This window comes from Gossypium hirsutum, chromosome D05, assembly GCF_007990345.1.
Source record: "Gossypium hirsutum isolate 1008001.06 chromosome D05, Gossypium_hirsutum_v2.1, whole genome shotgun sequence".
NCBI classification, from domain to species: domain Eukaryota; kingdom Viridiplantae; phylum Streptophyta; class Magnoliopsida; order Malvales; family Malvaceae; genus Gossypium; species Gossypium hirsutum.
Genome location: NC_053441.1, coordinates 62,749,523 through 62,776,192, shown reverse-complemented (window position 1 = coordinate 62,776,192; position 26,670 = coordinate 62,749,523). Strand labels below are relative to the sequence as shown.

The window sequence follows — 26,670 nt, the reverse complement described above, 5'->3', positions numbered from 1 at the left end:
CTTGATTTTGTATTCATTCTACGGAAATTATTCGGCTTATGCTCTTTTGGTGAAATTAAATTTAATAATGATGGTGAGATTAGTTAATATAACAGTAAGATTAAAATTAATAATGTGATATATGTAAAGTAAATAATTGAAATTTTACAAAAAAAATATTATCATATAAAAATAATTAATTATTTTCAAATTGCCTTCCTCGTGAAAAAAATTTGTGCAATTAATTATTTAGGCAATAACACTCCAAAAAAACAATATGTGCAATTCAACAACAAAATTCAGTAAGAAAATGGCAATAACCTAGTGGTTAAGGCATTAGGCTTTCAGGGAATCCAAGTTCGCAAAATTTTTTCTATTATTAAATAAAACAACTATATTCCATGTTTAATTTTTACTAATATATCAGATATCAATTTAGTAATTATAAAATTCAGTCCTACGGGATTTAGTATGAGGTTAAGATATATACTTAATTCCTAGCTATACATTCAGTTGCTCTCTATATATAACTCCAGTTATTCAGCATTCGATCATGGAAAACAAATATGACCAACTTATACAACAAGCACACAGTTCTTGATTGCGAAGGCTGGTCATGGGGCTGCCATGCCCCTGAATTCGCTCCTCTTATGGCGGGGGCACTAGTAATTTTCTGCTGTGCATGGTGGTTGTGGGGTATGAAATTCACCAAAATAAACCCACCTCTACCACCTGGTCCTTTAGGCTTGCCTATATTAGGAAACCTTCCCTTCATTAAACCCGAATTGCACCGTTACTTTTCAGATCTGTCTCGGATCTATGGTCCCGTCTTCAAACTTCGAATGGGGAGCGTGTTGGCAATAGTCATAAACTCACCTTCACTTGCCAACGAGGTCCTCAAAGTTCAGGATGCCATCTTCGCTAACCGTGATGTTCCGGCAGCCGCTGTGGTCGGCACATTTGGTGGACTCAACATCTTATGGAGACCCAGCGGTTCTAGATGCAACCAGCTGCGTAAGCTTGTTATTTGCGAAATCATGAGCAAACAAAGCTTGGATGCTTGCTACGTGCTTCGTCAACGAGAGGTTCGACGAATGGTGAAGGAGATTCACGGAAAAGTTGGTTCCTCAGTTAACATATATAAACAATTATCAGCAGCCGCTCTACGAGTGATGATGAGCACGCTATGGGGTGATGATCCATCGCAAGATTTGATTGAGTTTAGGAAACGATTGGATGAATTTATAATAACATCTGCAACACCGAATGTTTCTGATATTTTCCCAATTCTGGCCCCATCTGATTTACAAGGAATTGAATCCAAAGCGAAGGAGCAATTGTCGTGGTTTTATGGGGTTTTTGAATCAATGATAAAGAACCGAAGAAACATTAGAGATGATGGAAAAGAGAAGGAGAAAATTAGCAAGGATTTTATGCAGCAATTGTTGGAGCTGCACTGGCGAGAAGATGAGAAAAACTCTTTATCCATCAACGAAGTGAAAGCTTTGCTTCTGGTAAATAATTTAACATAATAACATCCACATAAGTGTTGATATTTTACATTTTACAGTATTTATCTCTATATCTCATAGGATTTGATGGTCGCCGGTACAGATACAATACCCACTACTGTAGAGTGGGCAATGACCGAACTATTACGCCATCAAGATAAAATGACGAAACTCGTAAAGGAATTAGATATGGTGGTCGGAAACCAGAACACTATGGAAGACTGTCATATACCTCAACTTGTCTACTTGGATGCTGTCATAAAGGAGACACTTCGTCTTCACCCAGTTGCTCCATTGTTGATTCCTCATGTGCCCAGTGAGACCACTGTTATTGGTGGATTTACTGTCCCTAAAGGTTGCACGGTTTTCATTAATGTATGGGTCATTCAAAGGGACCCTGAGTTATGGGACGATCCTTTTCAGTTTCAGCCCGAGAGATTCTTGGAAACAGACATTAACTATCGAGGCAACAATTTCGGGTTTTTTCCATTTGGTTCAGGGAGGAGGATGTGTGTTGGGGTTTCTCTAGCAAAGAAGATGGTGGCACTACTCTTGGGCTCTTTGGTGCACTCTTTTGAATGGGAATTGTCAGAGGGGATTAAGCCTAGTTTAGAAGATAAATTTGGGATTTTTTTGAAGAAAACGGAATCACTTGTTGGTATACCTGTTGCACGACTTCCTAATTTGGAGCAATACCAATGAATATGTTCAATTTTTGCATACTCATAAACTATATGATATGTATGTTAAACAATTGTTACTACGTAAGAAAAAAGCAACTAAGTAAAAAAATAAATAAGACTTTACATAGTAAAGTTGAGCCATTAGAGATTATAATCCATCTTAGGTTTAAATCCTAAAAATTTATATGGATATGTTTTTGAATGAAATATATACCTGTGCTTATATAGTTTACTATCACTAATAAATTTATATATATGATGTATAGAATAATCATTCTTATAAGGGTTAATATATACAAAGATATCTGAATTTGGTAACTTATATTTATTTGGTACTTAAATTTTTTTTAACCTAATTGGTACCTGAATTTGAAAATCAAAAGCCAACTTGATACTTTTTTTTAAGTAACAAATTAAAACCATTAAAATATACTAACGTGTCGTTGACAACCAATAGCATAATGACACAGTTTAACATGTCACAAAAAAAATGAAATTGATTTTTCTCACTAAGTCGTACTTTGGGAGCATGCAATATATGGTATTTCAAAAAAAAATGATGAAAGCATGGGCAACACAGTTTACGATCCCTTTGGATGGACGGTGCATTTACCTATGGTTAGTGTAAAAATAACGATAGCGGTGAAATTAGATACTATAGCATATGACAAAAATAAAGATAAACAACGATGCGTTTACCTATGGTTAGTGTAAAAACAACGACGGTGGTGAAATTAAATACTATAGCATATGACAAAAAGAAAGATAAATACATCACATTGGAGGTAAACGTTCATCCAAAGGGGCCCTTAGACTACTTCAATCTAGGTACACATGAACCAGGCTAGTGAACTTCCGTCCAATCCTACAACAACCGATAGGCCACGATAATGATATCGTTTTTAGTCCTTATAATTTTAAAATTTTAAAATTTTAATTTTAATTAATACAATAATTATAAAAACTATTTATTAAAATAATGTTATTTTTCAAGTATCATGTAAAAATAATAAATTTACATAAATGTTTAAATTATCGAAATTAATAAAGATTTCCTCATTATATAGGTGCAAATTGATATGCTGGATATAAATATTTTCAATAAAATAATTGACTAGTATGCTTTAAGTTGATCAAAATCTTGGTCAGCAGAACTGTGTTGAAAGTAGACTTTTGCAATATTATTCATACCAACATTTTTTCTTTTTTAAGTTGAATAGTTCCTAATTCTATGCTCACCTAATTCTATTTTTATAATTTTTTTATAATTTATTTGAATTTTTATAAGTTTTTATAATATTTAGATATTTTTAGAATTTTTAATGAATTTTATAATTTTTTTAAGTTTATATAAGATTTTAATATTTTCATAATTTCATAATTTTTATGATTTTTATTTGAAAAATGAAATATTAAATCAGAGCTATCATAGTGCTGCCTTCTGATTGGCCCATTAATTGATTTTAACAATCAATATGATCAAAGACAACCATTAACGAATGAGCTTAATTGATTTTTTAGTTTATTCTTAAGCCTAAATGGTACGTAACTCTACAAAGTTGATATAAAGACAACAGCAGTTCAAACATGTGAAAACAAAGAGCTTAGCCTATGAAAACAAACACAGACCAATTTATACAATGTGTAAATGATGAGGATTTAATTTTTTATTAAGATTAAATTGACACAGTATATAAATATTGAGAGTTAAAGTTGCTATTAAGCCAATTTTAAAAAATTGTCACGGTTAGTCAACTAGTGACAAAAAAAAATACAATATTGAATAGTTGGTGACCATTTATTTACTAATATAGTTGGGTGACCATTTGTAACTTTCCTCTTAGTTGAGTGATTAAAAAATATTAATAATTGGATAACTACGACTATAGTTTACCCTTTAATTTTTTAATTGTGTTTGATAACTATATATGTTAATTTTTTACTTAATATGAAATTTTCAATAAAAAAAAGCCTTGAATATATTAGGTAAGTAGATAGCTACTTATAACTTAATATACTGGAAAATATTATGTTGACTTTTCAAAACCTTACTTTTGAAATAAATTATTTTCTCATTTTATTAAAAATTAAAATTCGAAATTTATTTTTAAAAGATTTCAAAATAAAATAAATAATACCATATTACTAAGATTAAAATTATAAAATAATAAATTTAAAAAAAAATCAAAATATATTATTATCAAATAAAAAAACTATATTCAATGTTTAGTTTTACTAATATATCAAATACTTTTATAATATGAAATTAGTAATTATAAAATTCAGAAACACACCCTTATATTATATTAATAGTGGAATAAGTCTGTTTTAGTCTTATATCCAATTTCTCAATTTTCTTTTTTTTGTACAAAATTTGGTATGGGAGAAGGAAAAGTTAATAATAAATACAAGAAATTTTATTCATACACGTATGCTTGTGGAAATTATGTATTTAGAATAACATATAATAAATGATGAAGCTAATTAATAGTAAAGTGTATTTAATACACTGGTAATGTACTTTTTTTCCATAAATACCTTACAATTTTGACATGTGTTTTTTTTAATATTTATTTTTTAATATTTTATTATACCCTTATAAGACATTTGTAACACCCCAAATCCAGCCTAAACATTACGGCCGAATCCAGAAGCGTTACGTAGGGATACTAAAAATCCGACTTCCTTTTAATTTGATATCATCGTAAACCGTTGTTACTTGGTAAGTCCGATTTGTTTGGAAAACGTGTTGACATACTTATTTATTTTAAAAATCGTTATTCGTTTACGTCTTTCAATTAAATCGTTTATTTTGCAACGGAGTTTCTTAAAACGTTATATTTTAGTAAATCGAATTGTTTCATTAAAAATCGTTATTTTCAAAAAAATTATCGTTTTCGTAAAAACCCCTTTTACCAGTCTTTATGCTAGGAAACCAAAATAAAAATCCAAAACCAAAAATAGTCCGAAGAGTCTAAATTATAAAAAACTCTCAAAACCGAAATTTAAGTAAGCCATATTAAAGTAAAAATAGTTTTATGGCATCGTAGACACAATCGAGCTCCCGTCGTACCGACCCCCTAACTTTAAGGGTTACCTGAAAGTAACAGACAACAAAGAGTGAGTTTTGATAACTTCGCGTGTAACGCATACAAAAACATAAAGTCAAATTCAGTCACATGACAAAACAGATACAGACATAAGTCTTTTACAGAATCAGATTCATAACAGAGTCGTATAGATACAGATATGCATGGTCCTACTCCCATCCTTTACACACCAACTCCGACCATCCCAACAAACCATGTGGGGTATTAAACACTCACCCAGCCTTACACACCGCATAGTGTCCATACGACACTTTCCAGAATAATCGCAGCAGTGTTGCCAGAATATTAACAAGAAATCGCCTCAGTACACAGATTACTTCCTCCACATAATACATACCCCGCCCCATAGTCAGATACAAATAGAATACCACATACAACAGAATTAACAGATATCAAAATTAATATATTAGGCATACCCGTATAACAGATAATAAACATGCATATACATAGCAGATCATTTCGCATTACATTACATGCATTTAGGTGTTGTTTGCATCAGATTCCATACAAACAGATTATCATATTTCATGCTTTAAGGCTTGCCTAAACACATACAAACCCCACAAAAGGCCCACAGTCAATTAGGACAACATGCACGACCTTAGGAAAAAATTCTAAATTTTGGACCCACACGGCCCAAAATGGTTTGCCTGTGTGGCGTCGACAGGCCCCAATTTCGACTTTTACTGATCGTTATTTTTCAAGTTTCTCGTTACACTGATTCGCTTTTGATTCCGGAACACCCACGAGCCTACCAACAACTAATTTAAATAGATCACAAGTCAATTCATACATCCCCACATTGAATTTAAATTCAAAAATTCACAACACAATAGCCCTAATTTAACGTTTAACAACTTACCCCAAATAAACAACCGAACACCATGCACCTAACTTGTAGAAGGATCAACCGCTTCGTGAACTTCTCCTAACAGCACTTAAATGATTAACACGACACCGCACATAGCTTATGCACAACAAATAAAATCAATAAAGCACATCATAACACTTACTCAAGAATGGTTTAACTAAAAATTGACCAGACACCCCCACCAAAAATTGTTTGAAAAGGGTTTGCAAATGATTAAGCAAGAACCATTGCAGTCGAAACAGGTATTGATTCCCACGTGAAACAAATTGGGTAGCAAATCAAATGGAAAAGACCCCTAATGCACCAACAATGCCCTCAACCACTTCAACTACTACTTATCACATGATAAAATTTCACAAACACAAAATAAAAACTTTGGGGCGCTGCAACACTTGTTAACCCTCTGATCTTATTTGTGGAGTTTAAAAATTCTACTGATAGTGTACTAAATAATTTCTCTTAATAATAACGCATGAAATATGTACAATATTAAAATAAAAAAATATATTAGATGTGAGTAAAATAAAATTTAAATATGTAAACAATACTCTCGTAAAGTTAATATTTTATTAACGTAAATAGCACAGGTTCAAGTCCAATCGCACGCAAATTTTTTATTTAGTTATTCTAAAAATAAGAAAAAAGACTAAAATACTCCCAAATAATGTAACTTATTTAATCACGAAAGGACATTTTAGTAATCTTTTTAACTAAGTTTGTACTTAGTTGACTCGTCACACTAACTCAAAGAGAAGTTTAAATAATAGTAAGCATAGATAAATGCAATTTGTCGAGGTAAAATTAATGTTTTATTGAAATAAATTGCATAAGTTTAAATATGTCAAAGGTCCTTGTATTCTTATATTTTAATTTTGAAACATTAAGTCCCTATGTTTTTTTTATTTAAAAATCTTCTGTCACATTGTCTAATTTTGTCGTTAAAGTTAAAAATAACTTTTTTAGCCCTCAATATTTACAAATTTTTTGTCAATTTGGTCCTTACCCTTTAAAGTACATAAAAATAATTTTTCCATACTTTAAATAAAACATAATAAATTAAAAATTATATTTTTAAAAAAATGAAAAAAATAAACTCTTTAAAATTCAAAAAATGATTTTTAAAATATAAAAATTTCAAAATTCAATGTTATCTAAACTGGACCAAACCACTAGTTGAACCAGTTGGACTGGAAATTGAGTGGAGTATCGATTATAAATCGAATTAAATTTTACAATTCGAATATACGATTGGAGTAAATAAAATGTTTCTAAATACCAAATTAAATCATTATTAACTTTACATCTAAAAAAATTATAAAAAAATTAAAGGATATATAAAAAAACTTAAAAATATAAAAAAACCCCTAAACTCTACACAAAATTAAACTTTAAACCCTAAAATTCACAAAACTCTAACCCTACTTTAAAAAAACAAAACCTTAACCTTAAAAAATCGGATCCAACAATTATTTTAAAAAATTAAGATTTTTAAAAATTCACTCTAATCCTTACCTTTAAAATAAAATGAAATAAAATAAAATGGTTTTGATTTGATTTTATTTTTATTATTTTTGAATGGAGAAATGTTACTGATTAAAGTCAACATTTTAAGGTAAAAATTTATTCTCATTTTTAATTTTCTTAACCTTATAAATACGAAAAAAAATTATATGAAACAAAAATATTATTCATTTCTAATAATTTAACATTACATTAATAATTTTATCTTGAATTTAAATATTTTCATTTAAATTTATTTTTTTAAAATAAAAATATTAAAATTCAAGATAAAATTAGTAATTAAATATTAAATTATGAAAAAAATAAATATGACGTAAGTGTTTCATAAAAATCTTTCCCTCTAAACACACATCATAAAATAAAAACTTCAAACCAAAGTACAGGAAAGAAAATCCTTCATCAGCAATGTGAACTAAAATATCTTTGTCCAAAATTCAGAATACCAATGTTGATACGTGGCAAACAACCATTGGTTTTTGAAAAATGGGTGGGGGACAGCTTTTACTGCAACATGATTGGTATTTGTTGACCGGTCTGACAAATTACAAAAGACAAACACTTTTCGAAGAAAAAAAAAGTTGGATTTCAAAGACAAAGAAGATTAGATATGGTTTTGAATGTGACATAATAAATAAACACACCGATCTTCGTCCAGAAAACATGAAAAATTCGGTGGGTTTTGTTTTAATTCTTGTTTTTTCATAGTTTAGTTCCACTTTTTGTTGTTGTTTTGGGGTTCAGATTCAATTCAATCTGTTGCTGAGTTCACCCTTCAATGTTGCTTGGTATATAAAGTGGTAAGCTTTAAATTTCAGTCATTTATGTAATTGTGGAATGATTGCCGGTTGTTGGTAAGGTCTCCTATGATTTGAATCTCTTTAAAAAGTTGGGTTTTTTTTTTACGGATTTGGTGCTGTTTCTGCTTGATTCTTGATAGGATTAATGAATTTTCATTGTTCATTTTGGTTTATGATTTTGATTTTATATTGGGTTTTGATTCAAAATCTGGAAAACTTGGTTTAAATATGAAACTGTTTTAAGTGGTTGATTCATAATCATAACCACAGTTTCATATTCATATTTCATGAGCTGAACTGAAATTATTTTAGTTGTGATAACCAAAAATATTGAGGATGTTTGCATGAATCAACTGGATTAAGGTATTTTGTTCTTCAATTAGCTAACATATGTAACTATCTGTTTGTTAAAATTCCTCAATGGGTACTCAAATATGTTGAAAAGATTAGTATAGACTGATAGAATAATCCGACAGTGACACGTGCTGTTAAAAAGATTAGTATAGTTTTCATATGTTTGATTCATTTTTGTTGTTGGATAACAGGCTTTAGGAGAGGAATCATCAAACATGGTTCATAAACTGGAAGCTATCCATGGCGGTGGTGGATCAATTAAGTTGGGGACTAAAGGGACAATTAGTTCCCTTATGACAAAGGAACTAGATTCCATTAAAACACCAAAGCAAACACCACCTAGACACAAATCTCAGGCGATTCCTGCATGGGTTGCCTGTTCTTCAACGACTCTAAAACGGTTACAACCAAGGAAATCATTGGATGGAGCCGGCACCAGCAGGGGTCGCAACAGCACGAGTTATAAAAGCCCCCAAAGTACTAAAAATGTCCATCAGATGCCAATGCTTGGCTCTGAAAATGTTGCATTAGAAAGAACACCTATTAGACAAAAAAGTGACAAGAAAGTAGTATCAAACATTGTTGAAGTAGTGGACATAAAATGTGGGAATTCAGATCGGGCATGGTCGACCCCTATAACGAATCGTCTCAAGAAGCTTGGATTCTCCAAGCTTTCCGAGACCATCGTCTAGATTTCCAACTTCTTTGAATCCGATTTCAGGTTCCTATATCCAGAACCCGAAACCCCTACCGGCCTATTCTCCGAAACTTCCACCACAGAACAAATGCTTGCTACAAGTTTGCTAGCTCCTCTTTTTTTCTTCTTTTCAGCTGCCACAACTGGTCCAACAATAGGCCTACCATGTGGCTTCTTCGAGCTTTCTCGGCAGCTTAATTCGAGCTCAAGCCTGTTGAAGTACTTGATCTCTTGCATTACCAAGGATCCCACAGTGCCTTTGGTGCCTATTTCAATAGGATGATGTGCAGCCATATCAACTGCAACATTTTGACCACTGGATTTTGATCTTTGCATGCTTTGCTTTTGGTGTTTCCACTGGTTTTAGTTCTTTGCCTCTTTATTTAAAGTGAACTGCACTGAACATTTAAGCTTCTAACTGAAAGTGTCTGTTTTGTTTTAACTATACATTGGTTTTATTTTAATGTTGTTTGGTGCCATAGTATTGTCAGTTAACTACTGTTCATCAGTATTTTATAACTGAATTATGTTTGCTAATTTCAGTCGAAATTTGTTAGCTTGTCATGTTTATTTTAATCAAAATTTTAAGTTGATAAATTTTGACAAAAAAATACTTTCAATTTTAAGATTGAACTGAGATTTTAAATTAAAAATGTAAAAAAAAAACTTATAATTTTTAACTTCTTTTAGTACAAGGATTAATCTTAAATTTTGTCAAAATATAGGGATTAAGAGTATATTTTAATCTTTTGGTTTTTATGAACTATAACTTATATTTAAATGCTCAAATCAAAGACTAATTTAATGGTTTCTTATAGGGTCAAAATTTTCAAAATGATTATGATAAAAATCTATGAAAGTGCTCAAGGTTAACTCTTTCAAAATGGTTAAATAGGATCAAATCTAACTTTTTATTTTAAAATAGTCATAAAATGATAAAACCTTTATAAAAAATGCTCAAATGAAAGCCAAATTTTTACGAGTACTTTCATGATTTAGTCCTTATACGATCATATTGAATTGTTTGACGCTTATATGAATAACTTCAATAAAGTAACATGGAAACTCATGTACTATGAGTCGGATTACGTTTTACCCCTTCTACTCAAAAGATGAGCAAATTAATCATTGTATCTTAGATCAAATAGTAAACATGTCATTCTATTAAAAATTTTATCCATTTCTACTATTAAAAATTGGTCTTGTATGCCGGCATGAGGTACATTTAACTATCTAGTTATTTTGTTAGTAATATCCGTCTTTTACAGTACAAATTAATGAAATTTTTTACAAAAAAAAATCGATTTATTTTTTAATCTAACGTATAATGACTATTTTACTCATTTAATATCTAAAAAGCAAATCCAATACATTTAGACATAAATAAAACTATAAAACGTAGTGGGTGAGGATGATTACATCTTGCATATTGGTCCAATGAACACAACTAAAGTACTTTCTAGGTAGAGAGGTAATTGTGGGGGTTGAGTTCTTTTACTCCATTTGATTGTATCAATCTATGTGGTCGTATAATATTAAAAATGATTAGATGTAAGGTTATAGAAAAGGAAAGTAGAGAGGGGAGAAGGGGCAAAACATGGGAGTTTCATATGCCTAATAAATTTAATAAAGTCTTGGTTAGGTGAAGTGAAATGTTAAAATGTCTAACTTTCTCACCACTGCCAAATCTTCCTGCTTTATTCACCAATTGCACCTAATTTAGGTTTTTCCCTTTAATGAGGCAAAATGCGGAATTGAATCAAATGAGAAATTCTGAATTAATAATTAAGGGTGTTCATCGTTTTAGGTGTAGTTTGGGTTTGAGTTATACTAATTGCGTTTATTGTTTAAGCTTTGCCAAAATTTTTATTAATTTCAATTTTAAAATTTATCAAATTAAATAAAATTAAAATCAACTTAAGTGAAATAAATTTATCTTAATTTTAATAAATATTCAATTATATTCAATCATAATAAAGCAAGTCTTAATTACAACTTAAAATGTACAATCTCAAGTGGAAGATCATTTAATATAAAGGAAAAAGCCCACCAACCGTAGTCACAATATTACAATTTTTTTTAATTATATAACGGATTGAGTTTTAGCTTAGTTGATATTAATATTATTGTCAATATAATAGAATGTGAGTTCGAATATGTTAAAGTGCGTTGATTCTCATAGTTAAGTGTTGGGAAGAGACTATGGATAGTTCTAAGAATTGTATAAAAAAAATAATGTAATTTGAGTTAATATATATTTTGCCTCCTAAACATGTCAATTAGTACCTATTTTGTTTTACTTAGTTAATACTTGAACTTGTATTCCCTCACACAGTTTAATACCTTTGCAATAATGTTGTTAATTTGTGCTAATTGACACTAATAACCAATCCGAAGATGACACATGGTAAATATAAATAAAAATAAAAAATATTTAAAATATAAAAATTAATAAAAACCATTTTTTCACGTAAAAAGAGCCTAGACGAATGGTAGCTTAGATACATTCGAATCTGGACACCTATATATCTAGATTCATTTTAGATGTGTTTTTTTAGTAAATTTATATATTTATGTGAAATAGGACAGCCATTTGTCCAAGTTCATTTTAACGTGAAAAAATATTTTTATTAATTTATATGTTTTTAAAGATTTTTTAATTTTTTATTGGCTAAAGGGGTATATAAACCCCAGAACTTTCGCAAAAAAAATTAAATAAGTCTCTCTACGAAAAATGCACTCAATTAAACTTTGAAAATCTCAAATTGTATCAATTAAGCCCTTTGACCAACATTTTCACTATTTGATCATTACAATGCTAACGTGGCCGTTAATGGCACTAACATAGCGCTCCATGTAAGCAATAGTTGTTGGTGTGATAGTGCTACATCAGCTACCACGTTTGATAAAAAATAAAATTTAAAAATTAAAAGAAATATATTTTTAAACTTTTTTACTAGATTGTACTTAATAAATAGCTATCCAGATTCATTTATTTCAAAACTTAAATTGTTTTAAAATGTTAATTTTTTAAAAATACAAATTTATAAAAACATTATTAAAATTTTATTAAAATATTAAATAAAATATAAATAACTATTATTTTATTGTTAATGTTTGGATACTATATAACACTTGTTTCATTGTTAATTTTGCTACTATTTTAGAGGTATTTTCTTATTAAGTTGCACTTATTTTAGTGTTATTTAAGTATAAATATTTTTTTTATTTATTTTCAATTTGTTGGGAAACATTTATTTTAATAATCTTAGTGTATTTGATGTATTATATTTTTAATTTTTTTATATATAAAAATAAAATTTTAAAAAAGGTCAATACGGGTTGGGCCTAGGCCTAAAATTTAGTTAGGACTTGACCCGACCCATAAACAACTCTAGTTGTACTCCTGTTATTAAAATTAACAAAGTTTTTCAATTAATTAATAAAAAAATAATTTTAAATAAATATTATTGAATAATAGAATGTGATGAATTTTTATATTCAAATTATAATAATAATGATAATTGATATTTCTTTAATTGTTAAAATTTAATTAATGTTAATTATTTATAGTTGAATGGAATTAAGTTGATTAAAGTGAATATGCAAGTTAATATTTTTAATATATTATTTGAAAATTAAAAAATAAATTTATTTTTAACTTTTTTTTTCATGTCAGCTGAATGCATGTTTAAAATTTACCTAAGTCAACATGTGGAGAATGATTATTTTTTATATATTTTTCTTACTATTTTGTATGATTTTTAAGGGGGTAATTTATAGTATAGGTAATTTAATTTGAGTATCAATTTTCATCTAAATTAAAAATTATTATTTATAATATTTATTTACGAATTTTTTTTGGTTATTTTTTATATAACATAACAAAAGGAACCAATAGAATTAAAACTTTTATACACATATCATATTTTTAAAGAAAATAAATTTTAATATTTTTAAACTTATATAATTTAGAAAAGTCATCTTCAATGAATCTGGACAACTCTTTGTTCAGATTCACATTGAATATGGACAACAATATGTCAAGATTTATTTTGAACTTTAACTTTTAAATGGTTTTTATTAATTTTAATTTTTTTTGAACTTTATTTAAATCTTAATAAATTTTAATGATGTTTTTACAAATTTATAAAATTTTAAAAATTTTAAGTTTTGAAATGAATGAATTGCCCATGTTCATTCCGGTAAAAAATAAATTATATTTTTTAAATTATTTAATTACTTTTTATTTTTTGCTAATGTGGTAACTGATGTGGCATTGCCATGCCAGTAGCTATCGTTGTTATGGAGCGTCATGTCAACGTTGTAATGATCAAAGGCAAAAAAGTTGGTCAAAGAGTTTGATTGATGCAATCTGAGAGTCGGAAGGATTAATTCAGTGCATTTTTTGTGGAGGGGCTTAATTGATTTTTTTGCAAAAGTTCAGGGACTTATATACTCCTTTAACCTTTTTTATTTATGTTTGCCATGTGGCACATTGAAACGTTGTCACGTGTCATCTTTGGATTAGCTATCAATGCCATGTTAGCATAAACTAAAGACGTTAATGTAAATGTACCAAACTATGTGACAGAATAAGTTCAAGTACTAGCTAGTTAAAAAAAAATTAAGCACCAACTAAGTACAAATGGACAAGTTTAGGGGAAAAATATTTATTAACCCATGTAATTTTTGTCCATTTTGGTAATTGTACTTGTTTTGGTCCGTTTTGGTACCTGAACTTGACAAAATTTTCATTTTGGTCACTAAACCTGGATTTCGTAAAAGTATGATGACATGTCACTATGAAATTGTGTCATATCATCACTTGAAGCTTTAAAAAATATTTTTTTAATTTTTTTTAAGTTATAAGTGATTATGTAGCATAATTTCAAAGTGTTATGTCATCATACTTTTATAGAATCCAAATTTAGGTATCAAAGTAGACCTAATTACCAAATTCAATACCAGCATTTACATATCCTCTGGACATTCTAACTTAATTAATCAGACCATGATGACCACCCAATCGATAATTTGATCAATATAGTGCATAAGAATAAATTATAGTTATTTATGAAATTATTCGAGTTATTTAAATAATTTAAATTGTGGATTTTAAGTTCGAGCTAAATTATATAATTCGAAGTTGACTTAAAAAACAACTTAAAAGGCCTCAAATTATTTATTTTTGATATTGTATAGCTTAATTAATATTTTCGAATTGAGTGAAATTTGATTCGAGTGTATCGTTCGATTTGTTAGCACTGGAAATAGGAATTTGGACTGTGGACTTTCTTTCTTAGGATCCAATGTCCTTGCATGAAATTGGTTGCCTATTGGGTATTTCTATCAATTTATTTAGCGGTGTTTATGGCCAAAACAAGTTGGGTTTAGATCGAGTTTATGTATACATTAATATATTTTATGTTTGCTTAAGTTTGATCCGATCTGAAATATAGGCTAAAATTTACCTAAACTAGTCATATTTATAAATGATTAGCCTAAATCTTTCTATATATATTTTTCAAAATACATATATTGTTTTTAATTTAATATTTCAGATATTTTTTCTTTTATTAAAATTTTAAGTTTAGACAACTCAACATAGTTTTTAATATTTACTTGACAGTGTATTATTATATATATTTAATTTTATATGATAAATTATATAATATATAAAAATAAAATAAAAATATAAAGTGTGCTCAATCTGATTAGGTTGGACTAAAGTTTTTATTTTTTTGAATGTAAGACTCGAGCCTTGAATGTTAGAACTCAAATCTATTTTTTAAATTTCGTATTTGTGTTCAAACTACTCCATTAAGTAAATACTAAAAAGTTTAGAAAATATACTATGAATGAAATCACAAGTATTCTTTTAGAAAAACTTAAATTATAGTATTGATATTTTTCATTATTATCATGTAAACTTATATTTTTGTTTTATGGTATAAAATAAATTTATGCTTATTTTAATTATTTTAGCTAATTCTATTGGTTTTTAAAAATAAATTTTACATATGTAACTTTACTTATATTTAAAAATTAACTTTTATTTTACTAGAAAAAATTAAATTTTTTTTTTCATTTTTGATGTTTGGATAAATATTCATGTAGACTATGTTAATGTGAATTAAGGATGTTAAAATCGGGTGTATGAAATAAACTTGTTGACTGGAATTTTATTGAATTTTTTTCTTATTGGTTTTATTTATGTTTTGTTACATCTTTTATTAAAATATTGGTTTTTCTTCTAAAAATTAATTTTTTTATATTTTTAAATATTTTTCTAAGAATTGGCAACATTTTTATCATTCGACCATTTGACAAAATTGCTAGCTTCATCGTTTGATTTGACCATCAATGATGATAAATAGTCAAACAGATCAATGGACGAGGACACTCATGCAACATAACATTCAATAAAACAAAAACAGCCAAACATTTCTTCTCCAAGGCAATGAGTGGATAATGTTTGAAGCTTATACAAAACCACATTCATATCTCACAAAAAAAAAAAAAAAATCAAAAGAATCAATGGCTTCAATCCCATGTATTTTCCAAATACCCTTTACTGCAAAACCCATAAATCCTTCATTTCCTTCTTTGCCAACATTCAGTTCTAAGTTTCTGGGTACTCAAAACTCACTATCCTGTTTAAGACCTTCAAATATTGGACCCTCTAATGGTTCAAGAACTCAATGCTGGTTCAAGTTTGGCAAGAATGGTGTTGATGCTGAAGGTGCTGGCATTTATGGTAGTCAAAAAAGAGATGATTTTGACAAAGATGATGTTGAACAGGTTCTTTCTTTATATACTTTTTTTTTTTTGGCTCGTCTTTGTTGCCCATGTTGTTCTTAAGTTTGAGATTGGACTGTGTTTGTTTAAATGTCCCAATGAATATGACATTTCATTTCTAGTTCTTTTTGAGAAGTTTTAGTATGATCATGAAATCATTACAAACATGTATATGGGGTTAGACATTAATGAACTTGTTGGATTGTTTTTAACAAATCATATTATCATCACCGTAGAAGAGGAAACGTGGATGTTGCTCTTTTTTGTACAAAAGAGATTGCAGCTCGGGAAAAGAGACGGATTTGTAGACGTTGGGATGTGAACCTTAAACATTGTGAAAACATGACTTCATGAACCAACTAGGCTAAGCTTCGGTTCCGATGTTTATAGATGAATCTCAAGTGTTTCATAGGCTTCTTCTATGGTACTCGTTTGATTTGATTTAGATTTATTATCATTGACCTAAATTATTATAGATGAACCTAGTCAAGATATGAGCTTGGATATCATAACCCTTTATGTATTTAAATAGATAGCCTACTAAGGACAGAACTAGATTTCATTGTCAAAAATAGTTGAAACATCTCCCAAATGTTGATAGGAAATGTTATGTGAATGTATGTTTGACTAGGTTGACAACTAGAACCATTGTAAGAAATTGAAACAAGCAAGAACTCTTTACGCAGTTTGGACTTAACTTATGTTTGCGGAGTCTTGCTCTGATAATCAATCCACTAAAATTCACTTAATATAAGAAAAAGATTTAAGCTCAACCCCATCTCTCAAATTGAAACCTCAACTTTTCACATCTTAGTATGATTCTCGCACTTTACCATCTCAAATATCCTCTCTCACTATAATTTTTGCCGAGCCATTTTGAGTTTTATTGCTTCTTTTTATCAACTTGACCCCTTTTCTTCAATGTCAAAGGCGTGACTCACTCTTCTTTCAAATTGTCGTTCGTTCTTCCTTATTTCTATTTCGAGATAATGCCTAAGTCTTCAAAAACCATGAGAATTTTCTTTGGTTTTTATCCTTAGAACGAAACACTCTTATTGTGTTGATCTTTGAGTAGTCTTTATATATTTCTAAGTATCTACTTTCTTTTTCTACGTTTTTACATGATAGAAAAATGGAAAAATTGCCAACAGTAAACATCATGTTGTAGCACCCAAGTGCGGTTCTTTATGTTGGCGCAGGACAAGCTAGAACTTCCCTGGCAATATGTATTCCTAATACTATGAAATATGTAAAGCACTTTGCTATTTCGATACATGAATTGTTAGATTGTTAAAGATAATTGTTTCCGCTATTTAAGAAGCTAATTTTGATTTTGCAGTACTTCAACTACATGGGGATGCTTGCTGTTGAAGGGTCCTATGATAAAATGGAAGCTCTATTGAACCAAAACATTCACCCAGTAGACATCTTGTTAATGCTGGCTGCATCAGAAGGTGACCAGCCCAAAATTGAAGAGCTATTGAGAGCTGGAGCTGTTTATGATGTCAAAGATGCTGATGGCCGTACCGCCGTTGATAGGGCTGTCAATGAAGAAATCAAAGACTTCATTCTTGGTTTTTCTGTCCAGAAGGCTTGATCTTGATTAGGGTGTAGATAAAAACAGGGTATTTGTGCTTGTAAGTTACTCGGGTTTGATTTGGAAAAAAACTTGAATTCGATTTGATTATCATCGAGCTTGAATAGTTCAAGCGATCAGATGAGTTGAGTTCAAGTATCCTAATGTTTGATGACTTGAGTTGCTTGTATGAAGTTTTTGTTTACCTTTAATATAAATTTTTTTATTTCTAGTTAGGATTGAAAATGTTCTATGATTAAACTTAATTTAATAAGTTTCAACGATTCCATTTATATTTCAGATTGAACAAAACCAAACTTAAAAGTTTTGAATTTTGATTGAAATTTAAACTTGAGTAGTTCAACAAGATGGAAATATGAAATTTTAATTGAATTCAAACTCAGCTTGATTGAATTTTGATTGAATGACAAATCTCTTTCAGCCAAAGAAGTTGGTTTTCTCAAAACTTTTGTGCATTGAATATGATTCAAAATCTCATTTGCAAATAACTGTTTTTCATTGCTTTTGATATAATATTTCAAAATACTGTGTAAAAAACAATAACAATTGTTAAGTATTATAGAAATATAAAATATCAGATAATAAAAACTAAGCAATAAAATAATAATGAAAATCACACATTTGAATGAAAATGTGTGTTTTAGATGTTATTTAAATGAAAAATGCCTTAGTAATGCATGTATTTACAGTGTTAAAAATTAATTTTCATTGATATATAATTGTAATACAAAGTAAGTGATAGTTAATTTAAAATAATAAATGTAATTTAATACGGATCCAAAATTGAATTAAGTGATAATTAAGATCCTTCGGTTCTTCTATGGTCATCACTTTAGCGTCTCATTATTTTGGGAGGCTATTCAACATCTTCTTCACCATCTCTTTGTTGGCATAGGTCTTCCTAAGATCCTTAAGACCATTGATCATATCGGTGAAGCGGTAGGACATCTCTCGATTCCTTCATCCAATTTTGTTTTGAAGAGCTTATAATTAAGGGTGAGGAGGCTAATCTTACACTCATTGACTCTACTTGTACCCTTATAAGTGACTTCAAGCTTATCCCATATCTCCTTGGCATTGTTACATAAGGGCGACTTTAGGGCACAAAATAAAGTGTGCATAACTTTGACATTTAGTTGTAACTTCTTGATATCAACTTCATTTCATTCATCTTCCTCTTTGGTCACAATGACACCATCAACTCTTTTCTTTGGAATAGATGACCTATTTGTAATCACCCTCTATACTTCACAGTCATTTGCTTGGATGAATAGCTTCATTTTTGTCCTCCAATAAGAGTAATTAGTGTCATTGAATAGAGGAGGCATCATAGTGAATAACCTTCTCCCAACATAGTTGAATTTTGCTCCGATGCTATGAGATAAATTTCTTAGCTTCTTTCTTTCGTTTTCAGCTTCTTGTGGACTTTTCTTTTGGTAGTAATATCGTCTCTAGAGTTCTAGCTTCGATATCTATTGTTAGGATCAATAATCACCAAGAGGGAGGTGAATCAGTGTTTAAAAAAATTAAAGCAAAGATGGAAAACATTTGAGATTAAAAAATTTATAGTGGTTTGACACCAATTACCTACCTCCACTACTTTAACTTACCACAACTAAGGATTTTCTAACTTCACTAGATTTGAACCTTTTAAGGATAATGTTTAACCTTAACAATCTATATCTTTTCAAAAAGCAAGATAGGGTCACTTCCCCTTAAGGTTTTTTTTACCAAAAACTTTAATTAAATCTTCACAAAAATGAGAAATAGAATTTAGAAAGGATTAAGCACTTTCACACAATAATACAATACTTGAAAAAATGAATAACAACTAAACTCACAAGTGTGCATAAGAGAAAATGTGAATAATAATGAGAAATGATTGGAATTAAGCTTCTGATCTCTATATGTTTGTTTCTACTTCTTTTCTAAGTGTTCTAGTGCTCCATTTATACCTTCTCATGGACTAATAGCCGTTTTGAGGTTGATGGAAATGAATTAAAGCCTAGTCTTTAATTGCAACAATAAATGCATTAGTAGAACTTTAGGTACTGATACCCAAGCCATAGGAGTCCGGTGCTTTTGGTCAAAATATAACCACTGGGTCTACGAGTACCGCACTTCAGTTGGGAGGGGTGTGGTACCTCTTTAAGGGGGAGCGATACCTAGGCAATGGCGTGCTTTAATGAAACAAGCTATGCGTGGTTCCTTTGAGGGAAGGGTGCAATATTTTTGCATTTTGCTCACTATTTGTCACTCCCGAAAATGTTAAAGGTTTGGTTTGAGGGAAATTCTAAATACTTAATTAGAAAACTTTCTATTTAAGCGGGTTCTAGTGTGGTTATGAGAATATGACCAGTTGATAGGTAAATAGTTAGAATTCAAGTTTAATCACATTACATTAGAACTAGGAGTTTTCTTTTAGTGGGAAACATTATGATTAAGGGTATTAATAGTATTCACCAAATTGAGATTAAGGAAAACAATAGTGGAAAGATTATAGATAGGAAGATTCTCGCATTCTGGTATTCATTTTGTTTCTTCCATCTCTTCTCTAGTTCATTCTATAAGAAATGAAATTAAGAAGCAATTTGCATGAAGGGAAGAATCTAGGGTGTTAGTATAAATATTTGAGAATTTAGCAATCTGGTAATATTTCTAACTCTTCCGTACCTTTCGATTTAAGAAAAAGAAAGCAATGTCTGAGGTTTCAGCATAAATTATTTTGAACCGTGATGATCTAAGTCGTATTAAACATGTATAACTCCTCTGCATGCATATGAATTAAGGTTTTCTTACTTATGTATGTCTTCGTTTTGATCTTTATATGGTTGTTATGCTTAGCTAACCAAGAAAGAGGAGGCCCAAGTAATAAAAGGAAGGCTAAGCAGGTATAAGTTGTGCCAACCCCAGATATTTTGTTGGTGAGTTTCTAAACTCAAACCCTTTGTAGTTGTTATATATATTTGCACTGTGTTATTCTGTTGAGTTTGACTTCATGTTATGTTGGTGATGAGTTCAATTATTGTGGGTTTTTTACTGTATGGTTGAAGTACACAAAGTGGTTATTTACAATGCATGTTTGATAGTACATTTCAGTTCATTGTTGATCAACCTTCACTGGTAAAATAATTACTAAGGAAGTTATCATTGAAATGGTCTGATAGGTGAATCCATAAATATAAATACACATACTTTCTACCTTTCCATAATAACAAAGTAGATTGCATCGAAAACCCTTACTAAAGCTCACATAAAGTGTGCTAACGATGGTCGTAATCATCCCTTTTCATTAATCGATAGTCGTCACCATCCCTTTTCATAGTTGATGGTCACCTCCATCCCTTTTCATAGTTGATGGTCGTCACCATCCCTTTTCATAGTCAATAGTTGAAACTATCCCTTTTCATATACTACGGTCGTCACCATCCCTTTTCATAGTTGATGGTTGTCACCATCCCTTTTCATAGTCGTCAAAACTATCCCTTTTCATAATCGATGGTCAAAACCATCCCTTTTCATTGATCGATAATCATCAATACATCATTGGATTTTTCCATCGAAATATAATTTGACAATACAACATGTTAGCATTTAAGACATAAATTTAAAATGCTATTTAAACGTATGAACTTACCTCGGCGATAAACGTACGAAGTCGATTAATTTGAGACTTTATCTTTGCCCCGATCTAAAGCCATATGAGGTCTACCTTAATCTAAATGAATAAATTCAATCCACTTAATAATCATTCCATTTAATTCAATACAAATTCATATTTTTGCAAAATTATGCTTTTGCCCCTAATGTTTTGATTTCTTTACAATTTAGTCTTTAACCTCGAAAAATGAAATTTATACAATTTCACCCCTACCCAAGTCTAGCCAAATTTTTTATAGGCTCATTGTAGCTCATACATTTCTTTATTTCACAATTTCTACCACACATTTTACAAATAAATCCCTAATTGACATTTTCAACAAAAATCACTTTACAAAAGTTGTTTATCTAACAACAAAGATTCATTTTCTACCATCAAAATTCACAAAAACATGAATTCATTCATGGAAAAACTTTAATCTTTTAACAATTTTGTAAATTAGTCCCTGGGCTAGCTAGATTAAGCTACAACGACTTCAAAAACATAGAAATCATTAAAAACGGGATGAAAAATACTCACATGCAAGCAAATGAGTGTTAGCTGAACCTTTAAGATCCTTTCATGGATCTTCTAGGCTTTAATTTTCAGTGGACTTAGTTTCTTTGGAAGATGACAACTTGTTTTCTTTAATTTTACTTAACTTATTTGCTAAATTACATAAATAACCTTATTATTAACCTTAAAGTTCACTTAAAAAAATGTCCATAATAGTCCACTCATGATATTAACAATTTATTTACAATATAAACCCTCCAACCATTTAATTTCATAGCTATTAAATCCCTATAGCTATTAGAACTCAAATTTTGTACCTTTTGCAATTTAGTCCCTTTAATCGAATTAAACATGCAAACGTAAAATTTCTTAACGAAATTTTTATACTATATTACTAACATGCTTTAGACATTAAAATAATAAAATAAATATTCTCACATCGAATTTGTGGTCCTGAAACCACTGTTCTGATTTAATTGAAAATGAGCTATTACAAGTATAATTTACCCCATCTCAGACAGTTTGTGGGTAAGTCTGGTCCAGTACATGCCAAAGAAAGGAGGTATTATGGTCATTGAGAATGAGAATAACGAGTTAACCCCAACCAGAATAGTTACGGGATGAAGAATTTTCTATAGGTTACCAAAAGTTGAACAAGGCGACTAGGAAAAATCATTTTTTGGAGGATTAATCGTCTCGTGAAGTTCACCTATAAAACCTAAATGATTAACAACGGAATAATGCACCACAAAAACCTCAACTTAATCAAAGATAACGAAAGAAAACATCAATAACGGAAGAAAAATAGATGATACTTATGCAAGAATCGAGTTGTAATCTTTTCAATCAAACACCCACCATCGAAATTGAATGACACAAGAACAATAGATCAAGAAAGGAAAGAAAATTTGGGGAAAAGATCAAGAAAAAAAGTAGATGAAAAAACTAGGGAGAAAAGAGGGGAACGTGAGTAATGAGGAAGAGATTTAGGGAAATCTTTTTAATTTTCAAATAAAAGAAAAGAAAAGAATAAAATAAAAACCGCATCCTATCTAACCACTAAACCCACTAATCTATTCCTCATCCAATAGACTTTTTAGAGTTGAAAATTGACCCAAATTTCCCTAGATGGGTGGCACAGAGACACTAGCAAAAATAATTTCACTTTGCTCATGCAAGGATTCTAACACAAGACCAAAAGGTAAATTAAAACCTTATGCAGGAATTAAATTTAAGTTAGGTGTTCAAAGGTAAAGATATGAACAAAATATAACAAAAATTTCCAATGAGAGATTTGAACCCAGAGCCTCACACACATAAGTAACACACTTAACCACTAAAGAAAATCACTTCACTTATCAAAATTGAACAAATCAAAAACTCAAATTTTGTGGCATTACAACAAATGCCCTTTCAACTACAATTTGAAGCTTTTAGTGTCTCAATAAGAGAGTTTGTGAGCTATCCTTGGTGATTGTGTCTGACTTCATTCTTTTAAATGGTATCATACCCTACGATATGGTGCAAGAAAATATTTTGTATCTGCATCACTAACATCAACTACATTATATTTGGGTTCATGGTGAAAATAGTTTGTAGCTTTAATTATAAAAACTTAATTCAGAGAAAGACTTATGCTAGCAATGTGGATCGATGGATAGTGTGGTCGTGCTCTGACATTGATTCCAACTGTTCGAGCTATCCGATGATCTACAAAATAAGAAACAATTGTATAAGCAACTAGTGTTTAGTAAGCTCGTATAAAAAACTTAAATTTACCGAATACATTAAATAAGGAATTCAAGCATAATTCCATTTAGTCATAAGCCAAATTTCCTTACTATACACAACACCTCACATGGATAGTTGGTGAAGCAATACACATCTAAATCTAACCAAAACATGGTATATAACATGTCAACATTTCCATTTCATAAGTCATCACTCATACTTGTACAATGAACCATCTTTTTCTTTCAACTACACATATCATTATAATTAATTTCATTATCCAAAATCATGATTCATTTCATACAAATTCATATACTCATTTAAGCTTTATTTACCCGTTGAACCAAATGAAACAACATCGAATACTCAAAAAATACTCATATAACCATTTAATTCTCTAAACACACCACAAACATAACTAGATAACTTATTTATAGACATATCTAACATATAATTATATTAAGGCATTAGTATTCATTATCAAACTATACTAATCAAAACATTCATCTCATATTCTTACTTATAATACATATCTCACTTGAAACATGTTACCCAAATAGCGAATGGTTGAAGAATGAGATACCGGCCTTTTCATAGCAATCCATTTTCTACCTTTCATTGATATCCTTTCCGACCTTTTCATTTGTTATCCTTTTCAGATAACATCCTTTTCAACCTTTCCATTTGTTATCCTTTTCGGATAACATCCTTTTCAACCTTTCCTTTTCATTTGATATCCTTTTCAGATAACATCCTTTTCAACCTTTTCATTTGATATACTTTTTGGATAACATCCTTTTCAACCTTTTCATTGATTCAGAAATATCAAATGTAATGCCATGGTATCTTTCAACCATGGTCTTTTCGTTTTCAGGTATAATACCATGATGTATTTTAATCACAATTTTTTCCTTTTCTCAACTCAAGACAATCTTAAACATCAGCACATAGATAGATATATAAAGATAGGAATTAATCTTTTAAGTTCAATTATAATATTCTAAAATGAAATACAAACTTACCTCGACCATAATGGTTGCTAAAACAGAGTCGACAACTAGTCTGAAACTTTAGCTTTTCCTTGATTTAAATCTAATTGTAGCGTTTCTCAATCTAAATAATAATTTTCATTCAATTAATACAATTCTAGCACTTAAATAAGCACTTTTATTCAATTAAATTCTTTCATCATCATTTTATAAGATTACCCCAAAATTTTACCTTTTATGCAATTTAATCCTTAAACCCAAAACTTGTAAATTTACCATTTTTAGATAAAATTCATGTCAGCCAATTTTCACCTAGTCTTATAACAACCCATATTTATCATCAATTCACAATATTTTCTTTGAATTTTACCATTTTCATAAATAAATTCTTAAACTTTAAAATCATAAAAAATTACTTAACAAAAGATGTCTATTTAACAACCAAGCTTAACAATCTACCATAAAACTTGAAAATCATATCAAAATAATCCATAACATAATCTATAACATTTAACAGTTTTACAATTTGACCCCGAGTTAGCTAGATTAAGCTAATACGAGCTCAAAAACATAAAAATTACTAAATATGAGACAAAATTTCACTTACAAACTAAGAAGATTTCAAACTGCACCCTTAAGGTTTCTCCCAAGGTTCATTCAACTGTCCATAATTGTCCTTATGTCATTAACTCATAAAATGAAAAAAACATGTCCATAATCCAGTACTAATGTATATGGTATAATTACCACCTAAGTCCTTTAGTTTATAATTTCAAAACCATTTGATCCTTTTAACTAATAGAAATAAACTTTTGCACCTTTTTCAATTTAGTTTTTTTAACTTAATTAATTATATAAACGTTAAAATTTCTTAACCAAATTTTAAAATTAACCAAATTTTAATATGACCCTAATAAAATTCCATAAATATTTAATAAAATATTTATAAGCTTAATATATAGAAACAAGGTCTCGATACCTTATTTTCTAAAATCACTTGACTTTAGGGACATACCACTTGAACCTGATTATTCTTTCAATTAAAAGAAATCATTAAATCAAATGTCAATAATATTTTACTTGACTCTTAAATATTCATGAATAATAATTTCAAACTCTTACGTTGAACTTGTGGCTCCAAAACCACAGTCTTTGATAGTACTGAAAAACAAGCTGTTACAACAAGATCAAAGTCTTTATTATGTAAAAATAATAATCAAAAGACATAATTCATCATAGAGTTCACCTCCCTAGTTATTTAGAAAATTAGTTCATGTTTGGAAATAAAAATATCCAAAAGACAATATAACCACAAGAAACAAAGAAACTCATAATAATCTCAAAAGAAATCAAAAGGGAATCTTTAATCTTGATGAAAATATGCTTTAGAATCGATTTCAATGGTGCTTTTCGAGTTATTTTCTTGAGTATTCTATGACGACTCACTCTTATATTCTTATTTTTTTCATATATAGGTCATAGAATGCCCAAAAAACCCTAAAAATCGTGTCTTTCGCTGTTCAGAGTGTAATTTGTGAAATTGACAAGACCTGCCACTTAGCCTTGTGGTAGCCTGTGTGGTTCACACAACTGTGTGGAACGACCCAACCTATCTGGCCATTGTACCTTGCTCTAATTTTCTTGTTTTTGCTTGTTTTTGGATCCTTTTGCTCCCAAATGCTCTCCTAAGTATAAAAACATAAATTTAAAGGATTAGTAGCAAAAAGATTCACCATTAACATTGAATAATCACCTAAAAATGCATTAAGAATGAGATTAAAACACGTTACTTTTAGCTCCTATTAGCTATAAGCAATGTGGAAAAGGTATGTCATATATACATGCATGTACTGTATACTGATAATTCTGATGG

At 29.6% G+C, this 26,670-nt stretch overlaps 3 protein-coding genes across 4 annotated transcripts; all 3 read left to right on the top strand.

Annotated features, from left to right (window-relative positions):
• The first annotated feature begins 287 nt into the window (after positions 1 to 287).
• Positions 288 to 2,204, top strand: LOC107930349 (labd-13Z-ene-9,15,16-triol synthase, chloroplastic). The gene is made up of 2 exons (XM_016861977.2): positions 288 to 1,493; positions 1,572 to 2,204. Exons 1-2 carry the CDS (start codon positions 546 to 548, stop codon positions 2,190 to 2,192), a joined length of 1,569 nt encoding a protein of 522 aa, XP_016717466.2. The 5' UTR covers positions 288 to 545; the 3' UTR covers positions 2,193 to 2,204.
• A 5,993-nt stretch (positions 2,205 to 8,197) lies between these two features.
• LOC107930442 (uncharacterized) lies at positions 8,198 to 9,968 on the top strand. Of its 2 annotated transcripts, none has more exons than XM_016862116.2 (2): positions 8,198 to 8,347; positions 9,018 to 9,968. In XM_016862116.2, exons 1-2 carry the CDS (start codon positions 8,336 to 8,338, stop codon positions 9,516 to 9,518), a joined length of 513 nt encoding a protein of 170 aa, XP_016717605.2. In that variant the 5' UTR covers positions 8,198 to 8,335; the 3' UTR covers positions 9,519 to 9,968. The 2 variants fall into 2 exon arrangements, with proteins under 2 accessions (XP_016717605.2, XP_016717606.2); XM_016862117.2 differs by having other exon boundaries at positions 8,225 to 8,472.
• Positions 9,969 to 15,928: 5,960 nt separating this feature from the next.
• On the top strand, positions 15,929 to 18,132 carry LOC107930297 (protein LHCP TRANSLOCATION DEFECT). Its single transcript, XM_016861920.2, has 2 exons — positions 15,929 to 16,327; positions 17,664 to 18,132. Exons 1-2 carry the CDS (start codon positions 15,998 to 16,000, stop codon positions 17,919 to 17,921), a joined length of 588 nt encoding a protein of 195 aa, XP_016717409.2. The 5' UTR covers positions 15,929 to 15,997; the 3' UTR covers positions 17,922 to 18,132.
• The last annotated feature ends 8,538 nt before the right edge of the window (positions 18,133 to 26,670 follow it).